Source organism: Leguminivora glycinivorella, chromosome 20 (assembly GCF_023078275.1).
Source record: "Leguminivora glycinivorella isolate SPB_JAAS2020 chromosome 20, LegGlyc_1.1, whole genome shotgun sequence".
NCBI lineage: Eukaryota > Metazoa > Arthropoda > Insecta > Lepidoptera > Tortricidae > Leguminivora > Leguminivora glycinivorella.
This window is the reverse complement of record NC_062990.1, coordinates 8313082-8332839: the sequence shown is the minus strand read 5'-3', so window position 1 is coordinate 8332839 and position 19758 is coordinate 8313082. Positions and strand designations below refer to the sequence as shown.

General features: G+C 40.6%; 1 protein-coding gene across 3 annotated transcripts in view; it reads right to left on the bottom strand.

Annotated features, from left to right (window-relative positions):
• Window positions 1–1711: 1711 nt before the first annotated feature.
• LOC125237150 (puff-specific protein Bx42) overlaps window positions 1712–19758 on the bottom strand; it is a 38649-nt gene continuing 20602 nt past the window's right edge. The window contains exons 5-14 of one of the 3 annotated variants that reach the window (XM_048144127.1): window positions 18304–18383; window positions 13174–13355; window positions 11845–11956; window positions 11212–11333; window positions 10375–10516; window positions 9475–9608; window positions 7729–7870; window positions 5555–5657; window positions 4461–4617; window positions 1712–2007 (exon numbers count right to left, since the gene is read on the bottom strand). In XM_048144127.1, coding sequence (XP_048000084.1) covers window positions 4465–4617; window positions 5555–5657; window positions 7729–7870; window positions 9475–9608; window positions 10375–10516; window positions 11212–11333; window positions 11845–11956; window positions 13174–13355; window positions 18304–18383 — 1170 coding nt within the window. In that variant the 3' untranslated portion in view covers window positions 1712–2007; window positions 4461–4464. Of the gene's footprint in view, window positions 2008–4180; window positions 4389–4460; window positions 4618–5554; window positions 5658–7728; window positions 7871–9474; window positions 9609–10374; window positions 10517–11211; window positions 11334–11722; window positions 11957–13173; window positions 13356–18303; window positions 18384–19758 lie in introns of those variants that run through there. The other 2 variants (XM_048144128.1, XM_048144126.1) reach the window with 2 other exon arrangements.

Here is a 19758-nt window from a genome sequence, read left to right as displayed (position 1 = left end):
AAACTTTGGTATCTTCTTGCATACTGATTATACATATACACAGTTATATTGCGCAAAAGGATATATATAAACATTTTTGTATGTTTATAAAAGTAGCCCTTACTAGGGGTTATCATATAGGATACCATCATAAGATATCGTCACTACTTTTAAAAAATCTGGTATCTCACGCTGCTCCTCAAAGTTAAAACGCAGTAAGTCTATATGCATTCCATACATACTTACTACAATTTTCTTTTCATTGACAGACGAAGATACAAGTTTTTTAAAAAGTAGTGACGATATAGTGAAATAAATTCTAAGTAGGTTGCTACGTAGTTTATTTTCAGTACAGATGGTGTTTTTTTTACGCACTAGTGCGAGAAGTGGTTCATTATATGCCAGGTCGAAACTTCGGAGGCTCATCTGTACTGAAAAACGTCGTACGATACACGTGCGAAAAGGAAATTCGTAACTCGTATCGATTTAAAACACTCCCTTCGGTCGTGTTTTAATTTATCGCCACTCGTTTCGAACTTCCTTTTTTACGCACTTGTATCGTAATGTACTATTTCGACACAGTAGACGCAAAATACGATTTTGCTCCCCGCGCAACGCGATAATGCCTTGTAAAGACTTAGGATTTGTTAGTGTTGCGTTTTTATTAACTATTATTGACCTAGTGACTTGCTGAATAAATTGTATTTATAAATCGGTTTTTTATTTATTTTTCCCCGACTGTTAATGCGAAAAGTATGGAGATAGGTACATATGACACTCCATAGCGAAAAGATTCAAACTACACACGAAGAAAAGAGAAAACCATTTACCTCTATTCTTCATTCCTCACAAGATTATATGACAGATGGCGCCACCTTATTAGTCCATTGCACAGATAAAGAATTACATACGTGAAAGCGAGAAGATATCTTTCTCTCTCACACATAATATGAATGACAGTGACATGCGTAGACACTTGCCTCAAACATAAATTATAGAAACTCATAGAAAAAAATTGCCTATGCCATCATTGTCATTTAGACAAGAGAAGTCAGTGCTTTGAAAATCCTTTAAATCTTACAAAATGCTTCTTTCCCTACAAAACCCAGCATTGCAATCATACATCGTCTACTCGGCGATACTGGCATTAAAATTAGTAGCACTTGCAGCAATCAAATGTATAAGGACGAGAAAATCGTCAAACGAATCTTGGTTCATCGGAAAAAAATCTCCAGACGATCGCGTATCCAAAGCGCATATAGAAGACTTGGAGAATATTCCAGTATTCTGGATCTTAGGAGCACTGTATGTAACTACGCACCCTACAGTCGCCTTGGCTACGCTCCTATTTCGTGTGTACACTGTCGCGCCTATAATTCATACCCTTGCGTATGCTGTCGTGCCTTTGCCGGCTTATGACGTCGCTTATGGTGTACAGTTGCTTATCAATTGGTATATGGGGATGCAAGTACTTGTGAAGTACGCTACCGCTATTTAGCTGAAGAATTAAGGACAGTATTTTCCCTAGATTATTTAGTCTACTACAACCTTATGAGGAAACTGAACGCCTAGTTTTGGTTCTCCAGTATGTGCATTGTGCAATCCACGAATGCAATAGTTTACACAACTCTCAAGTTTTATATAAATAACTGTTTACTATAGATTAATAATTATGTTCAATTTTTAGAATAGGTTTTGTAATTTTAGTCTAGACCTTCAAATAAAAGAAATATTATTCTAAATGTATTTATTTCATAACACTATTTTTATCGGTACAAAGTGAAACACTAAATGTGGCGTTCTCAAGCAAAAGGCACCACATTCTCGCTTAAGCATAAGGGGTGTTAGGTTTGTATGAAGTTTTCGAGCAAATTTCGTCCTTACGGTAAGCGACAATATGGTACCTTTTAATTGAGGACGGCACGAATTATAAAACTAAGTATTTTACATAATTTTCAACCTTCCTAACATTATTAGAATATATGATACAGAATGTATTTTATGAACACCATAGTCAAGTTTTGTAATCTGAAACAAAGAAAAAGCTAATTAATACAAATAGATCAAAGGTTTAGACTAGAAGAAGACCGAAATAGTCCAAATTGTTCTATGGACTACAATTAGAGGTACCTGTGCTGTGGATAGTGGTCTCGACGCTCGAGGTCTCTATTGTCCCCCCTGAGAAACCTGTCGAGGCCGGAACTGAGAGACGTATCGAGGCCTAAAGAGTCCAAATTAGCATAGCTAGCTTACAGTATAATGTGAAGTACCTGATTAATCGGGGCGTCGTCGTCTCTCTAGGTCTCTAAGTAACCGATCGAGTCCGAATGAGTCCAAATATTTTTAGACTGAACCAGATTAGCCGCGGCGGCGCTTCTGGTGCACGGAGGGGTGGTCTTGTGGTCTCTCTAAGCTTCGCTAAGTAACCGATCGAGGCCGAATGTGCTCAAATATTTTTAGACTGTACTGATCAGTCGCGGCGTCGCTTCTGGTGCACGGAGGGAAGATCATAATCTCTCTAAGCCTCACTAAGTAACCGATCGAGGCCTAATGTGTCCAAATAGTTATAGACATAGCTGGGCATCGTTAATCAAATAGTTAACTTCGATAATCGTTAATCCGTTACTTAAAAAGTTAACTTCGTTAATCGTTAAAGCGATACATTTCGGTAGATTTAACGGAAGTTAAAGTTAATCGATAATCCGTTAACACGTCATAAAAATAGGACTCCACTGTTGGTATTATGTATTTATATTTACTGACTGAGAACGGGTCACGGCCGCTGCAATTACTGTCTGCACAAATGGGGGTGGAAAGACTCTGCAATGTGCGAGTGTGGCGAAGAAGTCCAAACTATGGAGCATATAATTCAGCGATGCCCTCTGAACTCATACTCGGGACCACCAGAAGACCTGCTGCGCCTAACACCCGACGCAATTGCGTGGCTGAGCTCACGGAATGTTGACATTTAGTTTAAATTGTAATTGTATTTTAATGTGTATTCTCTGACATTCATATAACTGCCTGTTTTTTGTGTATGCCATACGATTAAATAAATAAATTTATATTTACTAAGTATCCACAAAAAACCATTAAAACCTGTGACGCCAATCGGTAAAAAACCGAAATGTAATAATTTCGGTCTCTTCGGGCGTGTACCGCCGTTGGTTGGCTAAATCCTAGGTTTTACTTCGGATTGGTAATTATTGGGTCATTCATGCGGTCGCGATCGTGGTGCGTCGGTTCTTCAGATTGAGATTTGAGATGACAACTCGATGCTGTGGGCCACGATAACTTGGTAGAGTAATCTAAGGCCCGCGCCGGACTCTAACTCGTCGATGCGTCGGTTGCGCGATATGTCTGTCATGCCTGATGATTGCACTCTATTCCCAGGTTAGTGATCGATCTAGCACGCCTAATAAGATTTAGAAGATCTCGAATAAGTGATCCAAAGTCGCCAATTGGTCTTTAGACTGTTTATAACCGACGGATCTGCGTTTTCGCGGCGCAGCGAGCCGCTTGGGGTGCTGGATTAACGATTAACGGACTCTATGAAATTTAACGGAAGTTAACGAGTCCGTTAACATTTTTGAAAGTTAACTTAAAAGTTAATCCGTTAATCGAAATGTTAACTTCGTTAATTAACGATTAACGGATTAACGAGTTAATGCCCAGCTATGGTTATATGGTCCTGGCGCTCGTGGTCGCGCTTGCGGCCGCCCTTGTCGGCGCGCTTGGCCTCGCTGAGGAACTAGTAGTCTAGACTACTAGCCTACAGTAGCTAGCTAGCCTACAGTATAATGTGAAGTACCTGACTAGTCGCGGCGTCGCTTCTGGTGCGCGGAGGGGTGGTCCTGGCGCTCGTGGTCGCGCTTGCGGCCGCCCTTGTCGGCGCGCTTGGCCTCGCTGAGGAACTAGTAGTCTAGACTACTAGCCTACAGTAGCTAGCTAGCCTACAGTATAATGTGAAGTACCTGACTAGTCGCGGCGTCGCTTCTGGTGCGCGGAGGGGTGGTCCTGGCGCTCGTGGTCGCGCTTGCGGCCGCCCTTGTCGGCGCGCTTGGCCTCGCTGAGGAACTAGTAGTCTAGACTACTAGCCTACAGTAGCTAGCTAGCCTACAGTATAATGTGAAGTACCTGACTAGTCGCGGCGTCGCTTCTGGTGCGCGGAGTCGCGGGGTGGTCCGGAGGGGTGGTCCTGGCGCTCGTGGTCGCGCTTGCGGCCGCCCTTGTCGGCGCGCTTGGCCTCGCTGAGGAACTAGTAGTCTAGACTACTAGCCTACAGTAGCTAGCTAGCCTACAGTATAATGTGAAGTACCTGACTAGTCGCGGCGTCGCTTCTGGTGCGCGGAGGGGTGGTCCTGGCGCTCGTGGTCGCGCTTGCGGCCGCCCTTGTCGGCGCGCTTGGCCTCGCTGAGGAACTAGTAGTCTAGACTACTAGCCTACAGTAGCTAGCTAGCCTACAGTATAATGTGAAGTACCTGACTAGTCGCGGCGTCGCTTCTGGTGCGCGGAGGGGTGGTCCTGGCGCTCGTGGTCGCGCTTGCGGCCGCCCTTGTCGGCGCGCTTGGCCTCGCTGAGGAACCGGTCGAGACCGAACGGATCGAAGTCGGCCTCGGGCGCTGCGCTGCGGGACGGCTGTGGAAAATAATGGGTTATATTATACAATGTGTTATGAAATTGATCATAGAATTATGAGATGAGGACCAAAACAATTTTGGTGGCTAGTATTGACGAATTTGAATTTATTTAACCTTTAATCGCCCGCCATACTAAGGGCCCATTTAGACGGTACGAGAACTCGCATACGAGTTTTATTACATTGCGGTATTTGATGCCTGTGCAAAATTGTATGTAACCTCAACAGCTCGCAATGTAACTAAAATCGCATGCGAGTTCGCACGCTGTCAATCAATCAGAGCTAAAACAATCAACTATTAACTCCGTGATGATAATTATGACGATGAAGAATTTGACTTTCCATAGAAAAATTGAATTTGTTTCACGTATTGTTCTTCATCCGGATCAGCATTGCTATTTTGCAATTATTAGGGTCGACACAATTTGACGTCTCTTTGGGTGCAATAAGGAAGAATTTCTGTACAGTAAAAAAGGTCTTCATAGAACTTATGTAATATAGTCGGCAAACGAGCGGACGAGGCGCTTGCGGAAAATGAAGTGGTAATCTTTACCCGTGGACATAAGCAACATCATCGGAGCTACTTGAGCGTTTCCGACTGGGCATCTCCGCGAAAAAAGATTCATAAACTTTTTTTTTTTTTAATATATATTTCATGTTTTTCCTACTCAGAATCCCGAGCCCTTTCGATCCTCCTAGGTAAAATTAGCGTCTCAAATTTTATTACCATTTTTCAAACACTTCGTACAGCGGTTACCAAGTGGAAAGTATGCAAAATAACAGAAAATTTTAGGGCCATTTTTTGTCTTAGATCGAAAGGGAGGACCTACCTTAGAAACAATATTTTTGGTGATTGTTCTTGCGAAAATGCCCGACTGTAAATATTGCACTTGAGGTATAAGGAGTCTGTTGTGATGGTTGGACATGACAGTTTACCTGCTCCTGGCTGGAGGAGGGCCCGGCGTGGCGCTCAAACTGCACGGGGCCTGAGCGCACGGCGCCCGCACTAGTACCAGAAAACTCTTTGTCGGCCACGAATCTGCACAACACACAAATACGCATCCTTTTATTTATTTTTCATTTAAGTTCCTACACGCAACTCCACATTCAGCACATAAATCGCTCAGCACGTGTGCTGCGGGAAACGGGAACCTTGGCCGTTGTTATAACACTGAAATAGTTAAAAAAGGTATATGTGATTGTGCACGGGAAAACATCCCTCTTTGTCGTTTGCTATAAAGCCGCTTTGTCAGTGTATTCATATGAAGATACAAGCAAATGTCGCCTTAATGGTAACCGACAAAGTGGGATGTTTTACTAAACACACTCACATATGTATGTGTTCAAACAAAAGCTCTTTTGTTTTGTAAATGTTGAGGAAAAATATTTCATCACTTTTTCATCCTTATTCAAATGAATTTTACTTAAGGGGAAACGGACTGATGCAAAATACGACCACAACCATCCACACTAATATTTTAGATAGGAAAGTGTGTGTGTGTTTGTCCGTCTTTCACGGCTAAACGGAGCGACGAATTGACGTGATTTTTTAAGTGCGAGATAGTTGAAGAGATGGAGAGTGACATAGGCTACTTTTGTCTCTTTCTAACGCGAGCGAAGCCTCGGGGAAAAGCTAGTAGCAAAATAAATTTAGGCCCAAGAAGAGGCGATAGTATGTTGTAGTTAACATGCTGCAACATTATGCCGAGGCAAGCTCCTATTTAACGCACATTAATATTTTAATCTCACCTGTATAACTCATTTTCTTAGACGTTTAGTCTAGATTTAAGTTTTTTACTTTATCAAATCCTAATGTAACACTTCTTCATTGTTTGGATCATTTTCATGTGATGTTGAATAAAGATGTCTATGTCATTGACATTTTGGTAAAATTTTCATAACGGGTACAATCGCTATCAAATATATCGGAGTTGTGAGAGCTTTCGCAGTTCCGATATTTTTGATGGCGACTGTAGAAACTTTAAATATTGACTATACTTTTTGTTCCACAGGTAATTCTGAAAATTTTACACACAAGTATGATACATTCTACTATCTGAGCATTTCTTTTTTTTTGCCAATAATTTTTTTTTATTGTTTTAGGGAATTTTAGGTCAATTGTACTCAGAATCACGAGTACTTTCAATCTCACTGGGAGGCAAAAAGTGTCCCAGAATTTCCATACATTTTTGTTACTTTCCTCTTTTGTTACCCCATACAAAATGTACGGAAAATGGTAACAAAATAAGAAAAAATCGTATGGGACAATTTTTTTAACTACTCGTATTGAAAAGGCTAGTAATTCTGAGTAGAAATAGCATATTTTTTTTCAAAAATATCACACTTCATAAAAGTGGCAAAAAAAAAAGAAATGCTCATCTATTCTATTTGACCGGTTTGCCCCCGCGGCCTAGCGTGTAGTCACAGTATAAACCGCACTATGCAAGCGGATTTGGATAAACGTGGATAAGAATAATATGCATAATAATATTTTTTTGTGTTTTCTGACTGATACAATGTGGTATTATTATACTAATACTTATAGTGTTCATCCACCTAAGGTTTCGTCAAAATAAAACATTACCATAGTTAACAGTATTAAATAACAACATGTTATTTTGGACCATGTCGAGTAACATTTATTGTAATTTTATTCAACTAAGTGCTTTCGAACGCAGTAGGTAAGTAACTACGGATTCGTCCTTATACTGTGGTGTAGTGAACTTGCTTGCCAAGCCACGGTCCTGGGTTAGTCCCGGTAAGGGCATTTTATTTGTGTGATGAGCACAGATATTTGTTCCTGTCATGGATATTTTCTATGTATATAAGTATTTGTATATCGATGTCTGAGTTCCCACAACACAAGCCTCATTGAACTTACCGTCTCTCAATCAATCTGTGTAAAAAGTCCTATAATATTTAAGCCGATAGTCCACTATCATATGTTTATAATAGAAATATGATCATAGGTCTGTATGCCTCTCTTTTTTTCCAACGTGAAGAAAAAGAACGGCCGTATATCTGGTTTGTATCTATCATCAAACCTTGTGCCTACCTTTTTTAACGCTTCTACTGATGTAAATGCCTTGCCAGACTATATTGGACATTACCTGCGGGTGTTAGCGATGGAGTCCAGGTCGCCATAGTTGTCTTTATCCTTGACGCGAGTAGGCCTGTATATGTGTGCCCCGACCGTATCTTGATTTCGCCAAGGCTTGTCATAAACATTGTAAGCTTCGTCATCGCCATAACCTGAAAGAAGATGGAAAAGTTAATAAGTTTAAGGGCCGGTTGCACCAAATCATATGGCACCGTTAAAGCGTTCGTTAAATTTTATCGTATGGGACGTTCCATAGATGTCTGCTGCGTGACGATGATGTGTGTGTCAAATGTGGTCGGTGCAACTGGCCCTAAATAAATTAAGTGGAAAAAAGACTTGAACTCGCGGTCTCTAGATAAACTTTCAATTGCTACCTTTAAAAAAAATTTAGAACTAAACGGGACTTAATCGCGTAACACTTACGTTTATATTTGGCCTGACGTTTCGAACGGTTCACCCTGTTGTGGCATAATTTTTTTATGAATAATTATATTGTGCATAATCGAGTTAGTCATAATTGGCTTTGTGCATAAACTGCTATGGCATAGTCAAGTTTAGCATAATCTGTTTAGGCAGATTGTGATTTGTCCGAATATTCTTTGTACATAAATTTGGTGCTCCGAATCATTTTTACGCATAAATTTTATGTACATAAACTTAATGTTCCGATTTAATGTTTTGTCGAATTTATTTTGGCATAATATCAGTATAGGTCGAATCTTACTATTATATATTCTTAAATAAAACCAGGTTAAAATTATAAACGTTATTGTTTTATTTTTGTTTCACTTTTACCTAGCAGTGCGTTTTTGTTGTGGTCGCAGTTGTAACCTAACCTAACCCACTTTTTCCTAGCGGTAATTTTCTGTCGTGGTCGCAGATCTAACCTAACCTAACCCACTTTTTCCTAGTGGTCCTTTTCTGTTGTGGTCGCAGTTCTAACCTAACCTAACCCATTTTTCCCTAGCGGTGCTTTTCTGTTGAGGTCGCAGTTCTAACCTAACCTAACCCATTTTTCCCTAGCGGTGCGTGTTTGTTGTGGTCGCAGTTCTAACCTAACCTAACCCACTTTTCCCTAGCGGTGCTTTTCTGTAATAGTCGCAGCTCTAACCTAACCTACTTTTCTGGAGCAGTAAGTATCTGTAGAGTTCGCAATTCTAACCTAGTGTAACCATTTGTCCCTAAAAGCGCATTTCTGCTTAAAGAAAGATGTATGCGAAATAAGTTTCGGATAATGGGATGTATGCCAAAAATATTTATGCTCATCCAATTTCTACCTAATGACACTCGGCCTCAATAATAGTAGGCCAATATACTTTCGGACAAAATAATATTCGAAATATTGTGAATTATACCAAACAATGTTTATGCTACATTAACATTCGGCAAAAATAGTTTATGCCAAATCTGTTATGAAAAAGCGTTTCGGACAAATAAAGTTATGCCACATAGAGGGAACCCGTTTCGAACATCACGTTATCTTCGTGGTCACGGGCAGATTAAATAGTACATTACGAATACGATACAAGTGCGTAAAAAAGGAAGTTCGGAACGAGTGGAGATAAATTAAAATACGACCGAAGGGAGGGACCAGTTCCGAATTTCCTTTTCGCACGTGTATCGTACGACGTTTTTCAGTACAGATGGCACTCCGAAGTTCCGACCTGGCATATAATGAACCACTTCTCGCACTAGTGCGTAAAAAACACCATCTGTACTGAAATGATGATGATTCTTTATTTGCCTAGCCACTTACCACTGTCCATTCCTTTGCTATTGTTGAAGAGTCGCTGATCGAACATAGCTTCGCCGCCCTGGTTGGTCTTGGCGGGCAGACCGAGTGCTATCTGCTCAGAGATATCACGCTCGCGATCCTTCACTAGTTTAGACCTGAAAAGACACACATTTCTTAGAACAAATCAAATTATTCTCATTTGAAAATATTTATTTTGTATTTTTAAGTAGTAACACTACTAGTATACTATAAACATTAACGCCATTAGCCTTCGGTAATTGTGTCATATACTTGGAAATTTCGACCCTTGCTTTCGTGATCCGATGGCCGAGTGGTTTTACAGGCATCCGTCCGGTTAACGGAGTACGCTTGTTCGATTCCAGCTCGGAACACTTGGAGGCCTTGGTCACTTTTTCATTGTATATGACATTTATTTAATGTTTGTAGACACACATTTGTTGAGTATTTATTTTTATAGGGAATAGGAATTTTGCGATTAGTCGTCAATGCGGAACCCAGGCTTCCATGAGCCATGGAGGAGTAATTACTATAGAGGCCGGAACGAAAGGGGTTGCCGGCCGAAGATGTATACCGGTCGAACGAAGCAAGCGAAACCAAGTTACATGAAAAATTTCCCAGTAGATTACGTTTATCACGAACAGTCAGATGTGATAAGACATTAATTTAACACATGGTTAGCATACCTGAGCTTTTCTTTTTCTTTTTAGGGAATTTTAGGTCAATTGGAAACACGAGTACTTTCAGTCTCACTGGGAGACAAAGAGTGTCCCAAAATTTCCATACATTTTTGTTACTTTCCTCTTTTGTTACCACACACATCATGTACGGAAAATGGCAACAAAATAAAAAGCAGATGGTGAAAAAGCTAGTGATGAAAAAAAAAAAAAAAGAAATGGTCACCTCTTGTCCGGTGCAGCTCTAGCAAGATTTCTGTCTCTCTGTCGCTCTTTATGTCTGTCTGCCCTCAGCTTGTCACGCTCCGCAGCTGATAGTCCGCTCTCGTCAACTTCGCCCTCGCCTTCCTCTTCCGGAGCTCGTATGCCTAAAAAAGAGAAGTATCTTTTACACACGGGTAAAATCTAGTTCTTAAACTTATTTTCTATGAGCCACTTTTTTAGCCTCCGCTGTATTGCTTACTTTTGTTTCCTATGAGAGGCAATCAGAAAAAATTAAATTTAAATAAACCAGCTGATCTTAATCCATAGCAGCTGATCTTAATCATTGGGGGTCATAATTTTTAAAAAAATGCGCTTTTCCCCAGAGAAAAGTTTCTTCAACCAGTATCTATTCTTGTTTCGTTTTAGCTCTTGATTTTTTTCACGTTTTCCTATTTAAAAAGAAATGCAAGATCTAAACCAACCAGCTCTATGGTTCACAGCCTGTCTAGCTTTCCTATCAGTTTACATGTAGAGCACTTAAAAAAAAAATAGTAAAACTATGGTCCCTAGCCCGCTGCGCCAATATCCTCAGATGCTCTTCCTTTTTCTCCCTTTCTTGTTGAGCTAGTCTTCTCTCTAATTGAGCTCTAGCCTCTAACGCCTATCTAGCTTTCTTATCAACTATGTAGAGCACTTAAAAACCTAGATAATAATTATGCTCAACCAACCAGCTCTATAGTACCTAGCCCGCTGCGCCAATCGTCTCTCCAACTGAGCTCTAGCTTCCATAGCTAGCCTCTCTAGCTTTCCTATCAGCTATGTAGAGCACTTATAAATAGAAAAATAAAACTAAACCAACCAGCTCTATGGTCCCTAGCCCGCTGGGCCAGCATCCTTAGATGCTCTTCCTTTTTTTCCTTCTCTCGTTGCGCCAATCTTCTCTCCAACTGAGCCCTAGCTTCCACAGCCTCTCTAGCCTTTCTGCCGGCTATATAGAGCACTTAAAAACCTAGATAATTAAGCTCAACCAACCAGTTTTATGGTCCCTAGCCTGCTGCGCTAACATCCTAAAATACTCATCCTTAAATCTTTTCCTTTTTTCGTTGACTAGTCTTCTCTCCAGCTGAACTCTAGCTTGTACCGTCTCTGTTGCTTTCCTATCAGCTATGTAGAGCATTTAAAAATAGAAAAATAAAACTACACCCACCCACCTCTATGGTCTCTAGCCCGCTGCGCCAACAACCTTAAACGCTCTTCTTTTCTCTTTGCACACATCGTCTTTCCAACTGAGCCCTAGCCTCTACCGACTCTCTAGCTTTCCTATCAGCTATGTAGAGCACTTAAAAATAGAAAAATAAAACTAAACCAACCAGCTCTATGGTCCCTAGCCCGCTGGGCCAGCATCCTTAGATGCTCTTCCTTTTTTTCCTTCTCTCGTTGCGCCAATCTTCTCTCCAACTGAGCCCTAGCTTCCACAGCCTCTCTAGCTTTCCTGTCGGCTATGTAGAGCGCCTCGGCGAGCTTGGAGAAGTTCTCGTTGATGTGGACTTGCTGGAGGCCGCGCCCGTCGGCCGCCAGACGCTTGTCCAGGGGGATGGTGTAACCTGGGGACGAAATTTAACTGGATTAATTGATGAAGTATTGAATTTTTTTGTTCAAATTTTTAACCCCCGACGCAAAAACGACGGGGTGTTATAAGTTTGACGTGTCTGTCTGTCTGTCTGTCTGTCTGCCTGTTTGTCTGTCTGTGGCATCGTAGCTCCTGAACGGATGAACCGATTTCGATTTAGTTTTTTTTATTTAAAAGCTGTGTAAGGCCTGATTTAGACGGCGTGCGAACTCGCATGCGATTTTTGTTACATTGCGGGATGTTGAGGGTACATACAATTTTGCACAGCCCTCAAATACCGCAATGTAATAAAACTCGTATGCGAGTTCTCGTACCGTCTAAATGGGCCCTTAGTCAGGAGTGTTCTTAGCCATGTTTCATGAAAATCGGTCCACTAGGTCGCGGTCGGGCGTTTTTTCAAAATTTTAATTTTGTGGTTATATACTTATATGGAATAAGTTTTCTGCAAAAATTTAATTTACCAGAACATAACAAAAAAAAATTACAAACAATAAAATTAAATGATCGATTTGGGCGATGACGTCACAGCGTGGCTCCGTTGCTCCATTTGCCCCGGTGTGGGATTTGGCAGGTTGCCCCGGTGTGGGATTTGGCAGGTTGCCCCGGAACCGCCGAAAAACCACACCTTTCAGGCCAGAAGTCTGCGCTCGTGATGGTGCCCTGCAGCGGCCGCCCCACAATGCTATGGCACAAGCTATTATCGCCGACTGTACCTTTCCTTCAACAGTCATCTATTGCTCTCCGAGACGTTTCTAAAAACCCCTTACTAGATGGGGATACGACGTTTCATAGCAGAGTTCCTATGACCACCTTTCTGCTTCATCATCAGATCAGCTCCATAATGCCATAATATTGCATTGGCACGCGATTTATATGTGTGCAAAAATTTCAGCTCAATTGGAAACCGGGAAGTGGGTCACATTTAGCTTCTACAGTTTGACCCAAACTAACATACTAACAAGGCAAGTTGAATGAAAGCTTGTAAAAATGCACAAAAAGCACAGTAAAGTACAAATATTCTTCGAGGAGGATCTCTCGAGATACGCTCATGAGATTCTCGAGGTTCATGTGAAAACAATCTCATAGGCTGTATCGTGTCTATCTGTGCTTCTACCTTACTAGATATAGCCAGCCTTCCCCCATACAGTCTGGTTGCCTTTGGCCTATTGCGAAGACTAGTGGACCGGTTACCTTTGGCGTTCTTCCAGTGGCTGACGCAGGGCGGCACCTTCCAGTCGCGCTGCTGCTTGACGGACACGCGGCGCGGCGGCGAGTGCAGCACGGGCGCCGGCGGCGAGGGCGCGGCGCGCGGGATCTTCTTGTTGATCTGGAAGCGCGGCGGCTCCATCGGGTCCGATTGGGCTTCTACCATCCTGTGGAGACATGAAAGATCATTTTCACCACACCAACTGGTAAAGGCTTTCTTTGCTATTATAAAACAGATAGCAAAATTGCATTTTATCCACAAGGGGGCAAAGTAATTTCATACGAATTTTAACTCGATGTCTTAATCTGGCTGCTAGATTTTACCTATAAATGATGATTTTGAATCATAAATATTGAATAAATTGATGGATTTCATTTATTTTGATGTTTTATAGTCAGTATTTTGTTCGTGTTGGTGTGGTGAAAAATTTTGTGTTTCACTCGGTGGCAAAGTTTGTTTAACCTTCGTGCCTTGATACCCTCGCAACGCTCAAGATTCCACTTTTTGAACCACTCGCTACGCTCGCGGGTCAATTTTGGAATCTTTCGCTTGCTCGGGTATCATAATTGGCACGTGCGGTTAAACAACTACTTTGCCCCCTTGTAAAACAAATAACTATTTTAACCCCCGAAGCAAAAACGACGGGGTGTTATAAGTTTGACGTGTGTGTGTCTGTCTGTCTGTGGCATCGTAGCTCCCGAACGGATGAACCGATTTCGATTTAGTTTTTTTGTTTGAAAGCTGAGTTAGTCGGGAGTGTTCTTAGCCATGATTTATAAAAATCGGTCCACTATGTCGAGGTCGGGGGTTTTTTCAAATTTTTAATTTTGTGGTCAGGTTATTATATGCCCTTTAACGCCGTGGCTTGCGTGGAGGACGGGCACACGACGCGACGAAATCAAAACTTAGATTTCTATGGTAGTGTCACGTAGTGTCATAAGTGTGTCGTCCACGCAAGAGACGGCCTAAGAGGGCTTTGTAAATGTCCTCTCGGTTTTATCTTTGGACACCATTTCAACAGGGCCCGATCGAGGCCATCTTAAGTCGCGTCTTGATACTCTTGATATGCCGCGGCAAACTATCTGACATCGCCTCGCGCGGCTGCCGCGCGTAATAGATACCAGACTACCGCGCGAACCAACACGATCATTGGCGCGCTCGAATGTGCCGCGCGATAAAGGAGTGCAAGGGTTTGAGGAAACCTGTCTTATCCCAATGAGACCTAATAAGGCCTTTAGGTTGGAAGGTCAGATGGCAGTCACTTTCGTAAAAAGCCTACGCCAAGGTCGCGAAGTCACGTGGGATCAGTAGTCAAAGTGGACCCCAAGTTCCGATGAGCCCTGCCGGGATACCGCAAGGAAGATGATGATGAGCCAGGTTCCTTCTCTAATCCATACTAATATTATAAATGGGAATGTGTGTGTGTCTGTTTGTTTGTCCGTCTTTCACGGCAAAACGAAGCGACGAATTTACGTGATTTTTTAAGTGGAGATTAGAGATGGGCGGCGGGAAAATACCCGGGGTAGATATCGGGTATTTACCGGGTATTTACCCAATCTACCCGATATTTACCTTTTCTACCCTAATCGGTGGGTATAAATAAATATTGTAATAAAACCGGCCAAGTGCGAGTCGGGCTCGCGCACAAAGGGTTCCGTAGCAGCAAATATAATAAACTTATTATGGTTAAATCAACCTATCTCAAAAACTATAAGAGATACTTTGATCAAACCAAAAATCGTTGAAAGAGTTAATTAGCATGCATCACCTCTATTTTTTTTAGAATTTTATACCCCGTAGTTATAAAAATAGAGGGGGGGGACATACTTTTTACGACTTTGAGAGCTGATATCTCAAAAACCGTTCACTTTAAGAAAAATGTTTTTTAGAAAACTTTATATCATTTTAAAAGACCTTTCCATTGATACCCCACACGGGTATGTACATCGAAAAAAAATTTTCATCCCTCAGTTACATGTATGGGGGCCCCACCCCCAATTCTTTTTTTACTATTTAGTGTCATAATTTTGTAGCGGTTCATACAACACATATTCCCATCAAATTTCATCACTGTAGTACTTATAGTTTCCGAGTAAATCGGCTGTGACAGACGGACAGACGGACAGACGGACAGACGGACATGACGAAACTATAAGGGTTCCGTTTTTGCCATTTTGGCTACGGAACCCTAAAAATGGGTCATAAATTGAATTTAATCGTGAAAAAATGTTTTCTTGGTATTGTATAATATATTTATATTTTATTAATATAGTTCTATAAACATATATCGAAGTATTTGTATTGAATAAGGAATTTGTTAAATATCATTGACATGCTTGTGTGTTTGTTACCTCCTCCTCCTAAACGGCTGAACCGATGGGGATGAAATTTTGTGTGCTTATTATAGTTCCTCTCAAGTAACAATTTCTGGTCCTATAGTGGTGGAGGACACCAAATTAAATCACACTAAATGGTCCTATAAATAGTCTATATTGGTACTGTAGAGCCGATTTGGCGCAATTATGCAGCCATTTAGTGATATAATAGGCCTATAGCAGTATCATCCGTGACGTTTAAGGTCTATAATGGTGATGTAATGATGACTATTGTGCTAATTTGTTGACATAGAGGACACAGTAACGCTATTATAGTATCAATGTATGCTATAGTAGCATTTGAGATTCCGTTATACAGGTTATTTTGTTCTATAATAGCAGTTGCCGTCCCTTTTAATGCGAAATTTCTAAAATAATTTAATGTGTGTAATATTTAACAAAAACTGTTCTAAACGAGGAACTTAACGAAAAGTGGCGTGTGAACTTGTGAAGTTTAGTGTCAATTAACATAATTTGGATTTCGTATACTTCCATCATTACTGCAAAAAGGTATGCGATGAAAATTTTACCGTTAAAAGAATATTAGTTTAATGGAGTATTTTAAATGCGCCCTCGATTTATACATGTTTTGAATAAAATAAATAAACATAATTTAATACAATAAAATTATTGGCACCATAGTTTCTACTATGGATCCAAGAAGTAAAACATACGCTTTTATAGTTCGACTATATCACTTATCATACGCATTCACTGCCATAAGCCCGCCATTGTGGATTCAATTAGGGTTGCATGAGAATTTAACTGTGATCCAGTTTAACTTATAAGTTCTTTATATAGAAAACCATACTTGTTTTCAATGTTTTACTGTAGAAAGATCTTTTAAACAGTATTAATAAATGTTGTTTTCTTTTTAGTATGACAAATCTAAACTACAATTGGTCGCTATGTGTATTTTTAAAGTTAATTTCTAGAAAAACACTGTACGGAACCAGATACCGTATCTTTGGCCTGATTTCATAATTACGATGTATAAACACCATAAAGCAGCCTTTTAAGGTCAAAATTGTCATTTAAAAGTAATCGTTTTCTACTCTTATATATCTGATTTGGTTTATAAAACATATAGTAAACTCAGCTATAACGCTATTGTGTTTTAAAAGAGATACCCAAATCATTATTCAACAGGTCTGTGATATTTAAAGAGTCATTGTGGCGTATACGGCGATGAGATATAAAATGCATTAGAAAACGACTATAACTTTTCAAAGCTATATAAACGTATCCTGAAAACTTCATTATAAAAATAGCTCTATAATGGTATTCATATCACTACTATACAGTGTTAAATACTATAGCAGTGTTTTCCAAAGCCACTATATCCCAAAAAAGTGGTATAGTTAGGTTTTAAATCTGTTAAAACACAACTACTAAAAATACTATAAGCGGCTTGTTGGTAACCTTAATAGCGCAAATTGATTGCATAACAGTGATTTCTAACACCATTATACAGTAATATTGTTCTATAATAGTCATATATGATCCTGTTATAGACCAGGCCTATAGCGGCTCTATAAAATGGTGATATAAACGTTTACATCACTTCCTAATAACACCTTTTAGCTGTATAACGCAACAACTATAGCGGCTTGTCGGGAACCTTAGTAGCGCAAATTGATTGCATAGCAGTGATTCCTAACACTATTATACAATAATATAGACCTATAGTAGTCATATTTGATCCTGTTATAGACCAGCACGGGAAGCATGGTCGCGCGATAGACGATAAAATAGCAGGCCGTCCCTATCGCACTATTTGTAAGTGCGGTAGGGACGGCCTGATATTTTATCGTCTATCGCGCGACCATGCTTCCCGTGCAGGCCTATAGCGGCTCTATAAAATGGTGATATAAACGTTTACATCACTTCCTAATAACACCTTTTAGCGGTACAAGCTTATATAGCTAAAAGGTGTTACTGGAGGCTTTTATACGACAGGCGGTCACGCGAAAACCTTTATACGACATCTATAGTAGCTTTTAGCGTCGAAAACCAAAATTATAGCACTAAAATGTTACTTGCTGTTTGTTTGGTAAGACCTACTATCTAGCCGAAGTCCAGTATCTAGCCGAAGTCACATAGAAGGCATTATTACAGTCCGAATTCAAAGCAAGTGTTAATTAAAATCACACATGGACGTGGCGCTTGTTTAACTAAGTACAAACTAAAGTATAAGTATCCCATAAATAAAAATAAAAAAAAGTAACTGACCGGTCAAGTGACTTCTTGCACCCTTTAAATACGGATGCAACTACCTGGCGTTTTGCAAAGCTGTGACCTCATTGGCTAATGAATTTGAATTTGTCTGTCCACCATGTTTAAGTTAAGTAAGTTATACATACTTAGTGGGCCTAAAACATCTGGGGAATACAACTTTTTAATTGAATGTGGTAAATTACACATGATATTTGGAATCTCTGTTAACATTTTAATATTAGTTAGTCAAATATATATATTTATTTTAGTAGAAAAATATATTTTCAGTCATGTAAATTAAGAATAATCTTTAATTTCATAGATTATTTTTTATACCCGCTCATTTGGGTAGATACGGGTAAATACCGGGTAGATTGGGTAGATATGGGTATTTTCCCGGTATTTACCCGTCAGCGCCCATCTCTAGTGGAGATAGTTGAAGGGATGGAGAGTGACTTAGGCTACTTTTTGTCTTTTTCTAACGCGAGGGAACCGCGGGTAAAGAATCATAAATGAACTTACCGAATAACCCTCTGCTTGGCGCCAGAGTTGAACGCGCCACCCTGCTGCGCCGGCGTGTAGCGGATGTACTGAGCGGGGGCCTGCAAGGGGAGTCACTATACAAGACCTTTGTAAACTCTGGGTTACAGTGATGGTGAGGTTTATATTGATACTATCGCTTTTTTAGCAACATAGGAGAGGATGCACACAATACAACCATTTTTGACAACGGGTCTGGCTCAGTTGGTTCGGTAGTGACCCTGCCTGCTAAGCCGCGGTCCTGGGTTCAAATCCCGGTAAGGGCATTTATTTGTGTGATGAACACAGATATTTGTTCCTGAGTCATGGATGTTTTCTATGTATATATCTATTTAAACTAGGGATGTACCGACTATTGATTTGGCCGACTAGGCCGACTACCGACTAGTCGGCGCTTGAGTGGCCGATTAGTCGGCCGACTAGTCGGCTAGTCGGCCAAAACATAATTTTCGACTAAATTCACATTTTGAATGTCATTTTTGGTTCTTCGTTCTCGCTTTTTATGATTTTTTACAGGTTCTAACGGCTCAGCCACGACATTGGTCTTAGCGCGACAGCGGCGAGCGGCGGCCATACATTGAAGTGAGACACAGCGATGGGACTTTTCATTCGCACGTATGACTGCCGCTCGCCGCTGCCGCGCTTAGACCAATGTCGTGGCTGGGCCGTAAGGTTCATGCCAATATTTATATACATTTTCCATTTTTAACAAGCAGCTTGGTTTAGTGGGTAGTGATCCTGCCTATGAAATCTATAATCCTAGGTAGGAAATTTATTTCTGTGATGATTACAGACATTTGTTCTTTTGACAAAGAAAGGAATTTTACGAATAGGTACATAATGCAACCATAATTTTCAGCTGATAATTTAGTTTTGTACTGTTTTTCTATCAGTAATAAAGTGCCGACTAATCGGCCTATTTTGCCGACTAGTCGCCGACTAATCGCCGACTAGAAATGTGGCCGGATAGTCGGCTTTCCCGACTAGTCGGCGACTAGTCGGTACATCCCTAATTTAAACGTATATCGTCGCTTAGCACACATAGTACAAGCTTTGCTTAGTTTGGGGGCTAAGTTGATCTGTGTAAGGTGTCCCCAATATTTATTTATTTATTTTGAAGGTTGGAAATCCTGTAAGTTTTCTATTAGAAGAAAATATTAGACAGGTTCTAGCTCAAAGTAGTTTGCTCTACCACCTTTATGCTGTAGTGAAGATGAATGCAAAAGTTAAATGCTTTTTAGGGTTCCGTACCTCAAAAGGAAAAAACGGAACCCTTATAGGATCACTTTGTTGTCCGTCTGTCCGTCCGTCCGTCCGTCTGTCAAGACCCTTTTTCTCAGGAACGCGTGGAGGTATGAAGCTGAAATTTATATCAATTACTCAGGTCTACTGTCCCTTGAAGCTGTGAAAAAATCAAACTTCTAAGCCAACGCAATC